Below are 20526 nucleotides of genomic sequence, written 5' to 3'. Positions count from 1 at the left end.
AGGACATAGAAAGCTGTTGGATACCCTACCCATGTGATGCTTGGTGCTTGATGAATGTATGTGGGATGTTATGAAAGAATGTAAAAACTACCTGTTTCTGGCTGTATGCTTTGAGGGGGCAAGAAAAAGAGGCAAAGAGACAGAAGCACCTGGTGCTGCACTGATTTGGGTTTCTCAGTCCAAAGGCACCAAAAGGTCACCTTTCTCCAAATCGAAGATGCAGCATGGAGCAGAGAAAAGGCCTAATCTTTGGAATCCAACCTGGGTTTGAATTCTGACAGTGATATTGAATAACTGTAATTTTGGGGCAAACTCCTGGTCTTAGATTCTTCCCCTGTGTAAAAAGAATAATTGGCCCTCCTTCCAGGAGAGGCAGAGGAGGAAGTGACCATGAAATATGATAATGCCTGTCAGGAATCTGCACCATCGCATGCACTCATTAATGTGAGTTGTCCTTCATTCCAACTCTGCCTCTTTCCTCCTTGGTGGCACCACCCTTGCCTCTAACCAGCCCGGAAATTTATACTACTGGGCTCATCCTGAACCCTTGCTACTGTAGATGCTAAGCAGCAGACAAAATGTTAGACTTAGGGGCTTTGGTAGAATCTAGGGCAGTGGGAAAATGTACCCTCATCTCGTCATTTAGAAAATGGGGGTAATAGGCTGGGTGCGGTGGCTCATGTCTGTAATCCAAGCACCTTGGGAGGCGGAGGCAGAGGCAGGTGGATCACCTAAGGTTAGGAGTTCGAGACCAGCCTGGCCAACATGGTGAAACCCCATTTCTGCTAAAAATACAAAACTTAGGCCTGGTGCTGTGGCTCACTCCTATAATCCTAGCACTTTGGGAGGTTGAGGTGGGTGGATCACCTGAGGTCAGGAGTTTGAGACTAGCCTGGCCAACATAGTGAAACCCCGTCTCCACTAAAAATACAAAAATTAGCCAGGCATAGTGGAGCACGCCTATAATCCCAGCTACTCGGGAGGCTGAGGCAGAAGAATCGCTTGAACCCGGGAGGCGGAGGTGGCAGTGAGCCAAGATCGCATCATTGCACTCCTGCCTGCGTGACACAGCAAGACTCCATCTCAAAAAAAAAAAAAAAGGCGGGGGGGGGGGGGCAGAATAACAGCTCTACCTCAGGATTTTCGTGCAGGTTAATGTGTTGACTTTCATGAAGTGCTTTGAACAGAGCTTAACACACAGCCAAGGGTTGATAAATGGGTGGTGTTATTCTATTTTGGCCTGCCTGTAGGCCACTGATAAAAACACACCTGTTATCTGGAAGAGAAGGGGCAGCCCAGCATAATTGTGGAGTGAGAGAGTAGGAATTTTCTCAGATGCTCTGTCTCCTATGCATCCTTTATAACATGCGTTGAGATCTCACAGAGTCAGATACTACAAGCGGAATGAAAACCAGTGGTCGGGTTTCAGGGGATGTAGCAGGTTAAGGGCACCATGGGTATCTGTGACCAGAAGAGCCACATGCTTTCCTCAAGCCCCCTATCCACAGGACTTCCCCAATGCCCCCAGCAGAGGGTGAAGTAAAGTCCTGTCATGTCTCCTCCACATCCTCACAGCCCTCTTCTCTGAAACAACTTGGTCAGTGCACCCAGCATTATAGTCCCTGAGTTACATGCACTCTCCCCCTCAGCCTATAACTTCTTCCAGGGAAGGAACTCATCCTGTAAAACCACAGACAGGCATAAGGCTCAGTACAAAGCAAGCGCTCAAATATTCCTTCAGTGAAGAAATCTGGAGGTAAATTGCTGATGTCACAGGTTGACCAAGGACAGCCTCCCCTGGGACTGGAGAGGCAGCTTCCTAAAACAATTGGAGAGGGTAAGGGAACGGCCATAGTTTCGGTCGACTCCCCTGGCAGTTTCTCAAGTTTATTAAACCTAAGGAAAGGATACTGGAAACAAACATGTAGTTCTGGAGCTGCCTAGAGGGCTGTGTCCAGGTATAGGGAGCTGGCCCCACTTCCCAAGTTGTTTATCTTAATTTCCTTGAGAACAAGAAATGCATGTTAGGATAGGTTATTTTTCTTTCAGATTTAACCAAGGCACCCCATGATTTGCTGGATTTTTTCTAAAGTTCTATAACACTGGGAAGGGGGAAAGGGGAATTCCTCCACTATTATGACAAAGTCTATGCTTTATAGTAAAGCAAAAACCCCACAGAGTTTATCTGTAGGCAGCAGAAGTACAGGAGGTTCGCTTTTCCCCTACTTTTCTGTATCGCAGAAAAATATTTGCTTTTCAGAGAACTCTATGAGATACAGAAAAGTAGGGGAATAATACTTGCTCTTCGAGGAAGTTATAGGTGAGAGCTACTGTGCCTGGCCACTGTAGTTTTTCTTAATTAATTTTTGAGTTGTACATATCACATGGTATTGTAATATATTCTGTCCCTCTAGCTTGTTCAAATTATGGAGATCTTGAGGGCAAGGACTATCTTGAATATTTGATCCAAACATGCATGGATGAATAAGAGAATAAATGCATGGGTAGGTACATGAATGAATGAATGAAAAAATTCAGATATATAAAAAGCTGTTTGCTTTTTAGGCCATATTCAGATAGGAGTGAGTGGTAAGCCAAAATTAATTTGTTTTTTTTTTTTTTTTTTTTTTTTGAGACGGAGTCTTGCTCTGTCGCCCAGGCTGGACTGCAGTGGCCGGATCTCAGCTCACTGCAAGCTCTGCCTCCCGGGTTTTTAGGCCATTCTCCTGCCTCAGCCTCCGGAGTAGCTGGGACTACAGGCGCCCGCCACCTCGCCCGGCTAGTTTTTTGTACTTTTTAGTAGAGACGGGGTTTCACCGTGTTAGCCAGGATGGTCTCGATCTCCTGACCTCGTGATCCACCTGTCTCGGCCTCCCAAAGTGCTGGGATTACAGGCTTGAGCCACCGCGCCCGGCCCAAAATTAATTTGTTAAGGCTTTTTTTTTTTCTTTGATGATACACACAAACCACTGTTTGGAGCTATCAATCTGAAGCTGAGAGACCTCAGCACTCAGCAACATGCGTTTCATCCTCAAGCTCATTCATCTCTCAGCAATTTTAGGTGCCATCTTTTCTCTTCTCTTCTGTTTTCTTTTTTCTTTTCTTTTCTTGACGAAGTCTCGCTCTATCACCCAGGCTGGAGTGCAGTAGTATGAACTCGGCTCACTGCAACTTCTGCCTCTGGGATTCAAGCGATCCTCCTACTTTAGCCTCCCGAGTAGCTGGGACTACAGGTGCGTACCACCATGCCTGAGTAATTTTTAAACATTTTTAGTAGAGATGGAGTTTCGCCATGATGGCCAGGCTGATATCAAACTCCCGGCTTTAAGTGATCCATCCCCTGACCTCGGCCTTCCAAAGTGCTGGGATTATAGGCATGAGCCACCACACCCAGTCCATATATTTTTCCTTTCAGAACTTAAAAGATGTCGTCCTAAAAGAGTCTTCTGGCTATCATGGGAAAGTTTAACAATCAGCATTCTTGCTGTTCTCCTGTAAGTATGGGTCTTCTTTCTCTGGCTTTGTGTAAGATTTACTGTTTATCTTTGATTTTCAGCAACTTGGCTATTATATGCCTACACTTGGTTTCTATTTATCATGCTTGTCAGTCTTCTTGAATCTTTGAGTGATCTTTCCTGTTTTGGCAAATTGCCAGTCACTTAGTTTCAGATATTGCTTTCCCTATTCTCTTCTCTGTTTCTGGAACTCCTGTAAGATATATGTTAGGGGGCCAGGTGTGGTGGCTCACACCTGTAATCCCAGCATTTTGGGAGGCTGAGGTGGGTGGATCACAAGGTCAGGAGTTTGAGACCAGCCTGGCCAACATGGCGAAACTCTGTCTCTACTAAAAATACAAAAATTAGCCAGGCGTGATGGTGTGCACCCGTAGTCCCAGCTGCTTAGGAGGCTGAAGCAAGAGAATCGCTTGAACCCGGGAGGCAGAGGTTGTAGTGAGCTGAGATGGCGCCACTACACTCCAGCCTGGGTGACAGGCTGTGACTTTGTCTCAAAAAAAAAAAAAGATACGTATTAGGTCATTTGACTTTGTCCTACATGTCTTGAATGCTCTTTTCTGTTTTTTTTTTTTTTTTTTCTTTATGTGCTTCATTTAGAATATTTTCTGTTTCCTGTCTGAGTTATCTAATCCTATCTTTTGCTGTGTCCAGTCTGTTAAATTCATCTGATAAGTTTTTATTTTCTAATACTTCATATTTCAGTTCTAGAATGCCCATTTGATTCTTTTTCTATAGGTTACAATTCTCTTTTGAAATTATCTATCTTTTCATTTTGCCCATCTTTTCCTCTACTTTAACATACTTATGATCATTATTCTGAAGTCCTTGACTGCTAATTCTAACACCTGGATCATCTGTGGGACTGTTTCTATTATATAATTTTTCTTAATTATCAGATACTTTTCCTGCCTCTTCATATGTCTTGTGATTGTTTCTAACTATATGCTGGATGTTGTTTAAAAACAAAACTGGGCCGGGCACGGTGGCTCACGCCTGTAATCCCAGCACTCTGGGAGGCTGAGGCGGGCAGATCACGAGGTCAGGAGATCGAGACTGTCCTGGCTAACACGGTGAAACCCCATCTCTACTAAAAAATACAAAAAATTAGCCAGGCGTGGTAGTGGGTGCCTGTAGTCCCAGCTAATTGGGAGACTGAGGCAGGAGAATGGCGTGAACCTGGGAGGCGGAGCTTGCAGTGAGCCGAGATAGTGCCACTGCACTCCAGCCTGGGCGACAGAGCAAGACTCTGTCTCAAACAAAAAAACAAAACAAAACAAAACCATAAACTGAAGTCAATGTTACTGCTCCCAAGATAGGATATACACTTTTTTTATTTGCCTAATAAGGCAAATAAGGTGAGGCAGTTATAATCTCAATTCAATCAGGAATTGAGCTATGCTCTGGCATTAGTTAGACTCAGCCTGCTTCTGGTTTTAAATGTTTCAAGGGGAAGACTCTGTGTGTGCTTATGGCCTCTTCCATGGTGGTACTTTGTCTCCTAAGCATTTTCAGACTGTAGGAAACTTCATTTTGCCTTTGCAGGCCAATCTCTAGTCTCCTGAGTGGCCCTGGCACTCAGCAGATGTCTTGAGTAGAACAGCAGTCAGTGACAGCCATGTGGCTATCAGAAGGTTCACTGTGCCGAAGGAAAGCCTGATCTTTAGCACTTACCCAAACTCAACAAATAACCTTGATATGGTTTGGCTCTGTGTCCCCACCCAAATCTTATCTTGTAGCTCCCATAATTCCCATGTGTTGTGGGAGGGACCTGGTGGAAGATGATTGAATTAGAGGGGTGGGTCTTTCCCATACTGTTCTTGTGACAGTGAATGGGTCTCACGAGATCTGATGGTTTCAGGAAACGGGAGTTGCCCTGCACAAGCTCTCTCTTTACCTGCTGCCATCCATGTAAGATGTGGCTTGCTCTTCTTTGCCTTCTGTCATAATCTTGAGGCTTCTCTAGCCATGTGGAACTGTGAGTTCTCCGTTAAACCTCTTTCCTTTGTAAATTGCCCAGTCTCAGGTATGTCTTTATCAGCAGCGTAAAAGCAGACTAATACAAACCCCTAAGAAAGAAAATGGCCAATAATCTCAACTTCCCTGGAAAGGAATCTTTTTTCTCTTAACTTTTAGTTCTTTTAATCTTCTTTGCTTCCACAGTTCTCCAATATCTTTCAAAATATGATTGTTATAATTCATTCTTTTTTTCACTTTTTTTTTTTTTTAAGAGACAGGGTCTCACCATGTTGCCCAGGCTGGTCTCAAGTTCCTGAGCTCAAGTGATCCTCCTGCCTAAACCTACAAAAGTGTTGGGATTATATGCATGAGTCACGATGCCCAGCCCATGTTTTTCTTCTTGATATAAAGTGATAAACTGTCACTTCCTACTACATTTTACTCAAAAGTAGAAGTTTTCTTATGTTCTTTTCCAGTTAATTAGTTCACATAGGATTCAAACAAGGTCCATGCATTGCATGTAGTTGATGTAACTCTTAAGTCTCCTGGTTTATAGGTTCCTCCTCCCTCTTTGTTTTTGTTGTTGTTATGTTTGTTTTTCATTTTTTTTTTTAAATATGTGGTCTTTCTATGTTGCCCAGGCTGGTCTCTAACTCCTGGGCTCAAGCGATCCTCCTGTGTCAGCCTCCCAAGTTGCTGGGACTATAGGCACGTACCACCATGCCCAGCTGTTTTTCATCTTAGTTGTTAAAGAAACTGGTTCATTTGTTCTGTTGAATTTTTTGGATTCTACTAATTGGATTCTCCTAGTGTTATTTAACATGTTCCTCTGCTCCTTGTATTTACTTCAATCTACTAGATCTAGAGGACTGATAATATTCAGGTTCATTTTTTTGCATAATTACTTTATAGGTGGTACTATGTGGAGTCAGCCCTCTATATTCATGAGTTCTACATCTGCAGACTCAACCAAGCAGGTATAAAAAATATCTGGGGGCAGAGTGTGGTAGCTCATGCCTATAATCCCAGCAGTTTGGGAGGCTGATGTGGGAAGATCACTTGAGGCCAGGAGTTTGAGACTGGCCTGGGCAACATAGCAAGACCCTGTCTTTACAAAAATAAAAGAACAGGCCCAGCTGCAAAACTAAAAAATTACTTAAAAAATGGACCCAGCTAAACCCAACCTAAATTGCAGAATTATTAGCAAAGGCATGATTATTGTTTTAAACTACTGAATTTTGGGGTGGTTTATTATGTAAGCAATAGATTACTAAAACCCATAGTATCTAGGATATGGTGAGCATTCCAATACATGTTTAATTAAATTGTAAGAGATTAGATGGGTAATTTGACTAGTCAACCCTTGTGGTCCTTCCAAGCACTGAGATTCTATGGCCCTGTGATCATTAATAACCTTGGATTATGCCATTACTTTCTCTACCTCTGCTAATGAGTCACATCTAGATGCAATATAGTTGAGTCCTTGGACTTTGTGACATTTAACACATACAGAGACAGCTACCTGGGGTCACTTTATTTTTTGACAGTCTCTTTCAAACCTACTATTTTGCAGTACTATGGAATCCACTTAGATATTCACATATGAAAATCATACCTCAACTGCCATTTACTGTAGAACACAAGCTGTTTTGAGGGAAAGTAATGAAAGTGTTTGTGCTTCCAAGACATTCATACTTCCCAACTTATTCTTTACCCATTTTGCAGCCTTTAGAATTTTTCTTCAGTTTCTTATTAGAGAGGGAAAACCATGATGACCGTGCTGCGAGAAGTGAGCTAACTAATCCAAACTATACCATTTGGTAAAGTTTGAAATGGCTTAGAATTTCAGGAGGTGTTGGAAGACTTAGCCTTTGAATTGTTAATCACTTTACCCTTTCTTTAGTGCTATACTATTTATAACGGGTTAATCAATTTTCCTTATTTGATTACTTTGGGAGGGGCTCGATGCTATGGGTTTATACCAGAGTATTTTTAAAAGACAGAGTATAGTCCAAGCATCTGGTTGGTCTTTCTGAGGTCATGCATCAAAGCCAATATTTCACCATTAATATGGTTTGGCTCTGTGTCCCCATCCAAATCTCATCTTGAACTGTAATCCGAATTGCAGTCGCCACATGGGAGGGACCTGGTGGGAGGTGATTGGACCGTGGGGGCAGTTTCCCCCATGCTGTTCTCGTGATAGTGAGTTTTCACAAGAGCTGATGGTTTTAAAAGTGTTTGGCAGCTCCCCTTTTGCTCTCTCCTGCCACCTTGTGAAGAAGGTGACTGCTTCCCCTTTGCCTTCCACCATGATTGTAAGTTTCCTGAGGCCTCCCCAGCCATGTGGAACTGTGAGTCAATTAAACCTCCTGATATAGTTTGGCTGTGTTCCCACCAAATCTCAACTTTAATTGTATATCCCAGAATTCCCAGGTGTTGTGGGAGGGACCCAGGGGGAGGTAATTGAATCATGGGGGCCGGTCTTTCCTGTGCTATTCTTGTGATAGTGAGTAAGTCTTACAAGATCTGATGGTTTTATCAGGGGTTACCGCTTTTGCATTCTCCTCATTTTCTCTTGCCACCACCATGTAAGAAGTGCCTTTTGCCTCCTCCCATGATTCTGAAGTCTCCCAAGCCATGTGGAACTGTAAGTTCAGTTAAACCTCTTTTTCTTCCCAGTCTCAGATATGTCTTTACCAGCAGCATGAAAACAGACTAATACAGTAAATTAGTACTAGTAGAGTGGGGTGCTGCTGAAAAGATACCTGAAAATGTTGAAGCGACTTTGGAACTGGGTAACAGGCAGAGGTTGGAACAGTTTGGAGGGCTCAGAAAAAGACAAGAAAATGTGGGAAAATTTGGAACTCCCTAGAGATTTGTTGAATGCTGCCCAACAAATGCTGATAGTGACATGAACAATAAGGTCCAGGCTGAGGTGGTCTCAGATGGAGATGAGAAACTTGTTGGGAACTGGAACAAAGGTGATTCTTGTTATGTTTTAACAAAGAGACTGGTGGCATTTTGCCCCTGCCCTAGAGATTTGTGGAACTTTGAACTTGACAGAGATGATTTAGGGTATCTGGCAGAAGAAATTTCTGAGCAGCAAAGCATTCAAGAGGTGACTTGGGTACTGTTAAAGGCATTCAGTTTTATAAAAGAAGCAGAGCATAAAAGTTCAGAAAATTTGCAGTCTGACAGTGTGATAGAAAAGAAAAACCAATTTTCTGGAGAGAAATCCAAGCTGGCAGCAGAAATTTGCATAAGTAGCAAGGAGCCTAATGTTAATCCCCAAGACCATGGGGAAAATGTCTCCAGGCCATGTTAGAGACCTTCACAGCAGCCCCTCCAATCACAGGCCTGGAGGCCCAGGAAGAAAATGTGGTTTCATGGGTCAGGCCTAGGTCCCTGTGCTATGCGCAGCCTAGAGACTTGGTGCCCTGTGTCCCAGCTGCCCTGGTCTTGGCTGAAAGGGGCCAACATAGAGCTTGGGCTGTGGCTTCAGAGGGTGGAAGTCCCAAGCCTTGGCAGCTTCCACATGGTGTTGAGCCTGTGGGTGCACAGAAGTCAAGAATTGAGGTTTGGGAACCTCTGCCTGGATTTCAGAAGATGTATGGAAATGCCTGGATGCCCAGGCAAAAGATTGCTATAGGGGTAGGGCCCCCATGGAAAATCTCTGCTAGGGCAGTGCAGAAGGGAAATGTGGGATTGGAGCCCTCACACACAGTCCCTACTGGGGCACTGTCTAGTGGAGCTGTGAGAAGAGGGCCACCATCCCCCAGACCCCGGATTGGTAGATCCACTGACAGCTTGCACTGTGCACCTGGAAAAGCTGCAGACACTCAACACTAGCCCATGAATGCAGCCAGGAGGGAGGCTGTACCCTCCATAGCCACAGGGGTGGGGTTGCCCAAGACCATGGGAACCCACCTCTTGCATAACCTGGATGTGAGACCTGGAGTCAAAGGAGATAATTTTGGAGCTTTGAAATTTGACTGCCCCGCTGGATTTTGGGCTTGCATAGGCCCTGTACACCCTTCGTTTTGGCCAATTTCTCCCATTTGGAATGGCTGTATTTACCTAATACCTGTACTCCCATTATATCTAGGAAGTAACTAGCTTGCTTTCGATTTTACAGGCTCATAGGGGGAAGGGACTTGCCTTGTCTCAGATAAGACTTTGGACTGTGGACTTTTGTGTTAATGCTGCAATGAGTTAAGACTTCGGGGGACTGTTGGTAAGCCACGATTTGTTTTGAAACTTGAGGACATGAGATTTAGAGGGGTCAGGGGTGGAATGGTTTATTGGAGGCTGTGTCCCCATCAAATTTCAACTTTAATTACATCTTCCAGAATTCCCACGTGCTATGGGAGGGACCCAGGGGGAGGTAATTGAATCATGGGGGACGGTCTTTCCCATGCTATTCTCATGATAGTGAATAGTCTCACGAGATCTGATGGTTTCATCAGGGGTTTCTGCTTTTGCTTCTTCCTATTTTCTCTTGCCACCACCATGTAAGAAGTGCCTTTCACCTCCTGCCATGATTCTGAGGCCTCCCAAGCCATGTGGAATTGTAAGTTCAATTAAACCTTTTTCTTCCCAGTCTCAGATATGTCTTTATCAGTAGCATGAAAATGGTCCAATACACCTCCTTTCTTTATAAATTACCTAGTCTCAGGTAGTATCTTTATAGCAGTGTGAAAACAGCCTCGTTGCAGTTGTAGCAGAAGGGACCCAAGTCTAGACTCTGCGACTTAATGGCACAAGTATCAGAAGCCACTGATTCTCTGTTTACAGACTTTACTCTAATGGATACATGGGACTAGAAGGGAACTGGAGTGAGAAGGCAGCAACCCGCAGAAAATGGGCTCTCTGTGCACTTCTTAGTCTCCTGTTATAAATATGAAATGTTTCCTTGGCTTTGGCAGATTTCTGTGCCTGTCCCTGCCATCCTGACAACTTATTCCCGGTTTGACATTTCTAGTTGAGCCCTTGGTATCATAGGCTCCATCTAGTTGTGCCCCAGATGTTCTCATCCATGGCCACTGCTCTTGGGTTCCCATTTGGTCCTGCCCTTCTAGCAATCATTGGAATTTACTTTAAGCCTAACTCCTACTCATCCTTCAGATCTCAAGTCATATGTCATTGCCTTAGGAAGAACTTCCTTGAGACTCAAGACTAGATCAGGTCCTCTTGATACATGCCCCAAGAGTTTCTTGTGTTTCACCTTCACAATTTGTAATTTATTACTTTTCACAACTTGTAATTATTTTTGTCATCTCTTCTATACCCATCCTGTATCTTCAGCACCTGGGACAGTGCTTAGCACAGAGTAGGCCTTCAATAAATGTGTTCAGTAAACATGAAACAATGAAGCTTGTGACTTTGGCCCGTACCTCTTTTTGTATTTACAAGGTCATGTTGCACATTATATCTCAGTTTTATGCATGTATAAATTAGGATAATATTATTTTACCTACCTCACAGTTCAAGATGCTACGCATGTAGCAGATGCTTAACAAAATGCTTCTACAATGGGTGAATGCATATGCTATCTTTATGATAAAAGAAATCTATATTTTAACTAAGATTTATTTCACTTAACAAGATAAATGGAGTACCCAAGCAGGAGGAGTCATGTTTTTTGAGCTGGAAATAAAATTCAGGATTTCATATACCTTTGTCCAGGGGTCTATATTTTTCTTCTAGTCATACTTTAATACTAGACATATTTTAAATGGGGAAGGGGGAAAGTTTTTGAATGGATTTGGACAAAACTAGTAATGACTGACTTTTCCAACTTCTAGGCTGGTTGTGGCTGTCACAGATTTTAACTCCTTAGTGCACCAAGAGTACAGATTCCAAATTGCCTATATCTTAAAAACTTGTAAGAAAGAAGCAATGGTGAATGTGCATCTGAACCCCAGGGAGAGTTCCAGAAAGGGAACTCATAAAGGGAATTCCCATCAGTTGGTACAGCTAATTGGCCTTATGAAACCAGTGGCAGGATAAGATCTTGACCTCTGAGAATGACAGCAAAAGTGCTCTCAGCTTAGCAGGACCATGTACTACGAGTCTCACAGGCTGGCTTACTTTTGACCTGGATTAACCTACCTGTTTTCCCCATTTCCCCTATCAGTACAGGGAAGATACCTTACATATAAAATGCAATTGCTACTTAATTTTTTTTTTCTCTTGTTCATCTCTTCTCCACCATGTCCACTCCCTTCTGGGATCCCTCCCATTTGACATTTCCTTCAGGATACAGAATACAGAGAAGGGAGAAGGTGCAGGAAGGATCCAAATGTTACTAGAGTTATACATTTTATTTGAGCTTCATCTCTTTGGAGAAAGGGGAACAGGGATGAGAGGATTAAGTTAGAGATGGTCTGGCACAAAGCCCGGAGATGTGGGGTGTGTGAAGAAGGAAATTCATGACTAGAATATATGCTGAAGGTGAAATGAGGGGAGCCTGGATAGGGAATTAAGAGATAATTGTTGGCATTTAGTAATGTGATCTGGGAGTGTGATCCCAGTGCAGAACAAAGAAGAAGGCCGGCAGGTGGTAGGAGTCACAGTCAGGAAGGAAGTACTGCTAGTTCATATCCAATCTAGGTCTCTGGACAATTGACTCCTTTTGGGTAGGAGGATTTGCCAGGATTATCCGACCCCTTATTTCCAGTTCATCTCCTAGACATCTTCCGGTGAGTATGAGTCCATAGGATGGCGTCTTCTCTCCACTGACCATGTCCGAGGCTGCGTCTGAGACTGGGTGGAAGCCGTACGCGGATGGTACGTAGGCCAGTAATGCTGCTGAGGGAAAGTGTGAGCTCTTGGCCTGGATTTGGGGTCAGGCTCCGTCTCGGGCTCAGTCTCAGGCTGGGGCTCCATCTCGGTCTCGGTCTCAGTCTCAGCCCCGGGCTCCATTTCAGGCTCCAGCTCTGACTCAGGCTCCAGTTCCCGATCCAGGTCTAGGTCCAGACCCAGCCCGGCCTCTTGTTCTGACTCCAGTTCCAAATCCAACTCCGACTCCTCTTCTATAGGCTGTTGGATCTTGGCGAAGCCTGGACTTACATTTTTTTGACTTCCTAGAAAACTGCTGCTCATTTTATATGTTGAGTTGTCATTCTGAAATACAATTAGGTAGGTTAAAATTTCTAATTAAATTTAACTTTCTGCTGAACGCAGTGGCTCATACCTTTAATCCCAGCACTTTGGGAGACTGGGGCAGGAGAATCACTTTAGCCCAGGAGTTCAAGGTCAGCCTGGGCAACATAGTGAAACTTCTATCTTTACAAATAATAATAATAATAATTTTAAAAACTAGCTGGGCATGATGGCACATGCCTGTAGTTCTGGCTACCCAGCAGGCTGAGGCAGGAGGATCGCTTGAGGCCGAGACTGCAGTGAGCTGTGTTTGCATCACTGCACTCCAGCCTGAGCAACAGAGTGACTTTGTCGCAAAAAACAAACAAACAAAACCCAGACTTTTCATCTTTGAGCAGTCAAGGAATTTAGAATACAATAGGACTTAAGGTACCAGAACCATGGGTTCCTTGCAGAGTAGAAAATATTTCTTGCCTAAGTCTACTTTTCTTTTTATTATTGTTATTAATTTTGACACAGAATCTTGCTCTGTTGCCCAGACTGGAGTGCAGTGGCATGATCTTGACTCACTACAACCTCTACTTCCTGAATTCAAGTGATTCTCTTGCCTCAGCCTCCCAGGTAGTTGGGACTACAGATATGCACCACCATGACTGGCTAGTTTTTGTATTTTTAGTAGAGACAGGGTTTCACCATGTTGGCCAGGCTGGTCTTGAACTCCTGAACTCAAGTGATCTGCCCGCCTCAGCCTCCCAAAGTGCTGGGATTACAGGCATGAGCCACTGCACCCAGCCTTTATTTATTTTTTATTAAAAATTTTTAAAAATTTTTCTTCAAAATGCCAATGATATCCATAAATCTGCTTTTCATCTTCCTTCTAACCTCTGGTTTCTCAGTTACTCACTATTCTTCAGACTCAATCAATTTCCAACTTAGAATTTCTCTGGCTTTTCTAGCTAGACAGGATTTCAGAGCAACCATTTAAAACAGCAATGGACTTAACAACATTCTGAAACATCTTGTCTTCTTGATCTTACTTGTCTTGCCAACCCCCAGTGCAATCCTTGACAGGGCATATAAGGCTGTGTGTGACCTGGCCTCTTGCCATTCTTCTTTAGCTTTATTCCAGCTGTGGTCCCTGCCCTTTGCTCTCACCATAAAGTTACCCAGAGTTGCCTGACTACTGCTCAGCTTTGTGCATGCTGCTCCTTTTGCCTGACTTGTCCTCCTCCATCTTGTCCACATGCACTTAGTCATCACCCCAGATTCAGAGCTAAGATGACCAGGCAGGACCATAGCTTCTTTTGTGTTCCAGCTACACCTCATTCACACTTTCATCATAGTACTAGTAATGTATTGCTTTATTTATTTACAAACCTACTCCTTACTAGACTCTAAGCTTGTGATATATGACAGGGCCTGGTTCTTGATATCCCCAGTAGCAGACACTGAGCTTGTCACATAGCAGGCACCCACAGGCCTTGCATAAGCCTTGAATCAGCCTGTAGCACCATTCCTCCAAATTAATCACTTCACCTTTCCTGAAACATTTTCTTCTCAACCACCATATGACACTCTTCTGCTTTTCCTTGTTCCTTCCTGGTTGCTGCTGCCTGGTCTCTCTGCTGTCTCCTCTACTTCTACTGGACTTCTAGATGTTGGTATGCCCCAGCGCTTGATCCTGGGACCTTTCTCTTCTCTATCTATGCTCTCTCCGTAGGGACTTTTATTTTGGGCCTATAATTTTCGTTACCATCTGTATGCTGATGCTGATGATTCTTAAATTATAACCCTTCCCTGATCTGCAGGTTCATATATTCACTTCCATTCTTGACATCTCCATTTGAATGTTTAATAGGCAACCTTTTTTTTTTTTTCTTTTTTTTTGAGTATTGTTCTGTTGCCTAGGCTGGAGTACAGTGGCATGATCTTGGCTCACTGCAACCTCTGCCTCCCAGGTTCAAGTGATTCTCCTGCCTCAGGCTCTCAAGTAGCTGGAATGACAGGCGTGCGCCACCACACCTAACTAATTTTTGTATTTTTAGTCGAGAAGAGGATTCACCACGTTGGCCAGGCTAATCTCGAACTCCTGGCCTCAAGGGATCCACCTGCCTCGCCTCCCAAAGTGCTGGGATTACAGGTGTGAGGCCACACCCGGCCCAGGCATTTTGAATTCAATACACAAGAAAAAGAAAGCAAATAAAAAGAAAAAAAAGAATTCAATACACATGAAATAGAACTTGCTACTCTCCTAGTCTTCCCTATCTTAAATAGCAGAAAACAATTGACATATTCAATACCAAGTCTTAATATAAGAATGTTAGTACATGAGGAAAATACTTTTTTAAAACATAGTAGATAATGTCCATCTTTTTTTTTTTTTTTTTGACCGGGTCTTACTCTGTCATCCAGACTGGAATGCAGTGGCAAAATCAAAGCTCACTGTGACCTTAAACTACTGGGCTCAAGCAATCCTCCTGCCTCAAGCTCCCAAGTAGCTAGGATTACAGGTATGCATCATCATACCTGGCTGATTTTTAATTAATTAATTTTTTTTTTCAAGATAGCGTCTCACTATGTTGTCCAGGTTGCTCTGAAATTCCTGGCCTCAAGTGATTCTTCTGCCTCAGTCTCCCAAAGTGCTGGCATTACAGGCATGAGTCACTACGCCTAGCTGATATGTCCATCTTAAACCAGCTGTCACCACTAGTCTTTTATTTTTTAACTTTTTTTGAGACAGGGTCTCACTCTGTCATCCAGGCTGCAGTACAGTGGCACGATCTCAGCCCACTGCAACCTCCGCTTCCTGGGTTAAAGTGATTCTCGTGCCTTGGCCTCCTGAGTAGCTGGGGTTATAGGTGCGTACCACCACGCCCAGTTAATTTTTTTTTGTATTTTTAATAGAGATGGGGTTTTGCCATGTTGGCCAGGCTGGTCTCAAACTCCTGGCCTCAAGTGATCCCGCCTGCTTTGGCATCTCAAAGTGCTAGGATTGCAGGCGTGAGCCACCACACCTGGCCACCACTAATCTTAATAGAGACACACAAGAATCCTCATTAAATTCAGGAGTAAGACAAGATTCATCATGATGACTTAAATTGTTCTGAGAGCTTTAGTTAGTGCAATAATACATGATATTGAAATAAGAATTCTAACAATTGGAACATAAGAGATTAGTATTATTTTTAGAAAATATTTTCCTATTTGGAAAACCCAAAGGAATTAACAGTGAAACCTCTTAGGAATAGTAAAATGATTCACAAAGGTAGCCAAATAATTTAATAAAAACCAATGAGTTTTCTATATGTTAGCAATTACCAGTTAGAAAAGATAATGGAAATGGCCAGGTGTGGTGGCTCATGCCTGTAATCCCAGCACTTTGGGAGGTGGAGGTGGGTGGATTGCTTGAGCCCAGGAGTTCAAGACCAGCCTGGTTAACATGGCAAAACCCCATCTCTGTGAAAAATATAAATATTAGCTGGGCATAGTGGTGTGCATCTGTACTCCCAAATACTCAGGAGGTTGAGGTTGGAGGATTGCTTGAGCCTGAGAGGCCGAGGCTGCGGTGCACTGTGATCATGCCACTGCACTTCAGCCTGGGTGACAGAGTGACACCCTGTCTCAAAAAAACAAAAAAGTAAAATGTGTAAAGCATCTAGGATTTTCCTATGTGAAGAAAGTCACAAAACCTTACCATGAATGAAACATTTAAGAAGACAGTAAATGTAGAGACAGTTTATGTTTCTGGATAAGAAGAATGAATACTATAAAGATAGAAATTCTCAAGTGATTTTATATTTTTAATACAACTCTAATGATTATTTCAATAAGATTTGTTTTTGTGGGGTGGAGACCTGACAAAAGATTCAAACATTGGTTTGGAAGAATAAATTGGTGAGAATGACTTAGCAAATTTTGAAATAGAACACTGATGACATAGGACTTCTTAACCAAATGTTAAAGTGTATTATACAGCAATAGCAATAAAAACAGTGTGATAGCCAGGCGTGGTGGCTCACATCTGTAATCCCAGGATTTTGGGAGGCTGAGGTGGGCAGATCACCTGAGGTCAGGAGTTTGAGACCAGCCTGGGCAACATGGTGAAACCTTGTCTCTTAGTAGAATACAAATTCTTTAGTAAAATACAAAAATTAGCCAGGTGTGGTGGTGCATGCCTGTAATCCCAGCTACTCAGGAGGCTGAGGCAGGAGAATCACTTGAACCTGGAAGGTGGAGGTTGCAGTGAGCCGAGATCCAGACTGCATTCCAGACTGGGCGACAGAGTGAGACTGTCTCAAAAAACAAAAACAAAAACAAAAAACACTGTGATACTGAACCTATACAGAACAATGAAATCCACAACTAAGCTAGAAATACAGTTTAGTTTTCATAAGAATATTTTATGAAAATAACGTATCAGTAGGGGAAAGAAGGCTTATTCAATAGATAGTTGGATGGTGCTATGATTTGCATGTGTGACTTCCAAAATCCATGTTGAAACTTAATCCACATTGTGATGGTATTAAGAGGTGAGGCCTTTTGGGAGTGATTAAGTCATAAGGGCTCTGCCCTTGTGAATGGATTAGTGCCTTATAAAAGGGTTGGAGGGAGCTAGCATAGGCACTTTTGTCCTTCCACCTTCTGATACGTGAGGATGCTGCTGAGAGAAGATGGAACAAGCCTTCAGCAGACACTGAAACTGCCAGGACCTTGATCTTGGACTTCTCACATTCAGAACTGTGAGAAATAAATATCTACTATGTACAAATTACCCAGTCTCAGATATTTTGTTATAGTAGCACTAATGAACTAAGATAGATGGTACATAGCCCAAAATAGTTAGATATATAGATAAAAAATAAAGATTAAGGCCGGGTGCAGTGGCTTACACCTGTAATCCCAGCACTTTGGGAGGCTGAGGCGGGTGGATCACGAGGTCAGGAGTTTGAGACCAGCCTGGCCAACATAGTGAAACCCCATCTCTACTAAAAATACAAAAATTAGAGGGGTGTGGTGGCAGGCGCCTGTAGTCCCAGCTACCTGGGAGCCTGAGGAGGGAGAATCGCTTGAACCCGGGAGGCAGAGGTTGCAGTAAGCCGAGACCACACCATTGCACTCCAGCCTGGGTGACCGGAGTGAGGCTCTGTCTCAAAAAAAAAAAAAAAAAATGAACATTACCCTCTAATACCTGTACACTGAAATACATTCTATTTACATTAAAGAGTATAACATATAAAATATAAAAACATAAAAATCTAGAAAATATGTCTTATTTACCTTCTAAGTGGGAATGACTTTCTAAATAAAAAGTAAATATAAATAAGAAAAGGAAATATTAATAGATATGACTAAATATGTAAAAACAAATATGTTGAGTATCATAATTATAAATAAAAAATAGAGAAACTTCCATTTATAATAAAAGCAGATGGCATAATTCAAACCAATTAATTAGTTAATAATTATTACTAATTATTACAATACTAATAATTAGTTATTACTAATTAACTATTAACTAGTTTTTTTATTAACTACCAGTTAACTAGTTGTGTGTGTTTGTTGTTGTTGTTGTTTTGTTCTGTTTTGTTCTGTTTTTAGATAGAGTCTCGCTCTGTCACCCAGGCTGGAGTGCAGTGGCGTGATCTCGGCTCACTGCAACCTCTGCCTCCTGGGTTCAAGCGATTCTCCTGACTCAGTCTCCCAAGTAGCTGGGACTACAGGTGCGTGCCACCTCGCCCGGCTAATTTTTTTTGCATTTTTAGTAGAGACAGGGTTTCACCATGTTGGCCAGGCTGGTTTTGAACTCCTGACCTCAAGTGATCCGCCTGTCTCGGCCTCCCAAAGTGCTGGGATAACAGGTGCATGCCACCACGCCTGGCTAATTTTTTTTGTATTTTTAGTAGAGACGGGGTTCACCATGTTAGCCAGGATGGTCTTGATCTCCTGACCTAGTGATTCACCCATGTTGGCCTACCAAAGTGCTGGGATTACAGGTGTGAGCCACCATGCCTGGTCCTTGTTTCAGATGTGTCTTATTTCATCAACTAGGCTTTGTTTAATAATTTCTAGTCATTAGATAATATTAGATAATATTTTAGTGCCCATCTGTTTTAATTTCCTTTTTTTTTTGGAAACCTTTAACCTACACAGGTACTGATTTGAAAATGCTGAAGTGGGCCCAGGTCTCAGTATTTTCTTATTTTTTTATTTTTTTATTTTTTTAGACAGAGTCTCACTCTGTTGCCCAGGCTGGAGTGCAGTGGCATGATCTCGGCTCACTGCAACCTCCGCCTCCCGGGTTCAAGCAATTCTCCTGCCTCAACCTCCCAAACAGCTGGGATTATAGGCACCTGCCACGATGCCTGGCTAATTTTTGTAGTTCTAGCAGAGATGGGGTTTCACCTTGTTGGCTAAGATGGTCTTGAACTCCTGACCTTGTGATCCGCCCACCTTGGCCTCCCATAGTGCTAGGATTACAGGCGTGAGCCACTGCACCCAGCCAGGTCTCTGTATTAATAAAAGGCTGAAAATTCAGACTTATATATTATTCTCCTTTGCATTTGATCAGGTTGAGTAAATCTCATATTACAGTGTGAAGGTAATAAAGCTGAGGTATTAGACAAGATTAGAGATCTGAATCTCTGCTAGTTCGTTAGTTTAATTATTCATCTCAAGAGTGAGTGGGGTGGGGAGGAATTCTAAAGGTGTAGCTAAGGGAGATATCTAAAATGTTTAGCAACTGGTAATAGACACTAACCAAGAATGCTGTAGAAGGATCCTTGAGGTCTATGCTGGGTTGGGCAAACCTTCTCTTCAGTTAGGGAAATTTCTTGAATGGAACCCCGATGCCACGACAGTGGGGACACTTGGCTGCTCAGATCCACTGCTATTTACCAAGTGGTAAGGGAGCATTTCAACATCTCAGATTCTGGTACAGCCATACTAAATACCTTTCCTGGACATTATTAATCTATCTGATCAGGTATCCTGACTCCCAGCCCCCACCCACCCCTCACCCATCCCCCCTACTGACCTCAATCCCTTCCCCCAACCCCATGCTTTGTCTGTTTGTCCGACCTTCTCTGTTTCTGAGTAGGTTTCCCGTATCACTCTCTCAGATTCATCGATGCTTAATTCGGAGGAGTCTGTAACCTTCCTTGACAAGGCAAACAGCACGGCGTCGTGAACGCTGAGGAACAGCTGGGTCTTGGTGATGCCAGCATCAAAGAAATCATTCCTCTCAAATGCCGTGACTATGGAAGCTACAAACCAAACCCAGAACACACACAATGTCAGATACGTGGGGAGCAGAGGGCCCAGGATACAAAACAGCCCTCTCATAGGGTGAAGAAGGATACTCACAGTGACACCCTGCAATGAGTATCAAAATGTTGGCATTTTGAAAGGCATTGCATATCTGCAGGGAGAGAGAAAATCAGTATAAGAAGGCTTTGTCTGAGCTGAGATCGTGCCACTGCACTCCATTTTTGAAGTTCACTTCAAAGCAAATCAATATTGACCTTAGTACTTAACACTGAGTAGACACTAACCCTGAGCACTAAGTTAAAGTGTCAAAAGAAACAAACTCTGCTTCTTTCACTACCAAGAGGAAACGAAGTCATTCTTGATCATATGGCAAATCACAAAGTCATTTGCCAAAGGGCCACAACAGACTCTAAATGACAAACGCTGGAAAAGGAAAGTCCCATGAATTAGGAAGAAGTTTAATCTGAGTGGTTGTCTCCAATAAGAATGGATTGATGGGTAAGCCAGGCACGGTGGCTCATGCCTGTAATCCCAACACTTTGGGAGGCCAAGTGGATCATGAGGTCAGGAGTTCGAGACCAGCCTGGCCAATATGGTGAAACCCCGTCTCTACTAAAAATACAAGAATTATCCGGGTGTGGTGGTGTGTGCCTGTAGTCCCAGCTACTCGGGAGACTGAGGCAGA

At 43.1% G+C, this 20526-nt stretch overlaps 1 protein-coding gene across 2 annotated transcripts in view; it reads right to left on the bottom strand.

Moving 5' to 3' along the window:
• Positions 1-11779: 11779 nt before the first annotated feature.
• The window catches only part of SLC26A8 (solute carrier family 26 member 8), an 80240-nt gene continuing 71493 nt past the window's right edge, over positions 11780-20526 (bottom strand). For both annotated transcript variants that reach the window (XM_023212633.2, XM_031935649.1), the window contains 3 exons: positions 19938-19992; positions 19653-19837; positions 11780-12596 (listed from right to left, as the gene is read on the bottom strand). In XM_023212633.2, coding sequence (XP_023068401.1) covers positions 12159-12596; positions 19653-19837; positions 19938-19992 — 678 coding nt within the window. In that variant the 3' untranslated portion in view covers positions 11780-12158. The remainder of the gene's footprint in view (positions 12597-19652; positions 19838-19937; positions 19993-20526) is intronic.

The sequence above is a fragment of the Piliocolobus tephrosceles genome, chromosome 5, assembly GCF_002776525.5.
Source record: "Piliocolobus tephrosceles isolate RC106 chromosome 5, ASM277652v3, whole genome shotgun sequence".
In the NCBI taxonomy this organism is placed as follows: Eukaryota; Metazoa; Chordata; class Mammalia; order Primates; family Cercopithecidae; genus Piliocolobus; species Piliocolobus tephrosceles.
Note: the sequence above shows the minus strand (reverse complement) of the source record. Positions and strands in the feature narration are given on the sequence as shown.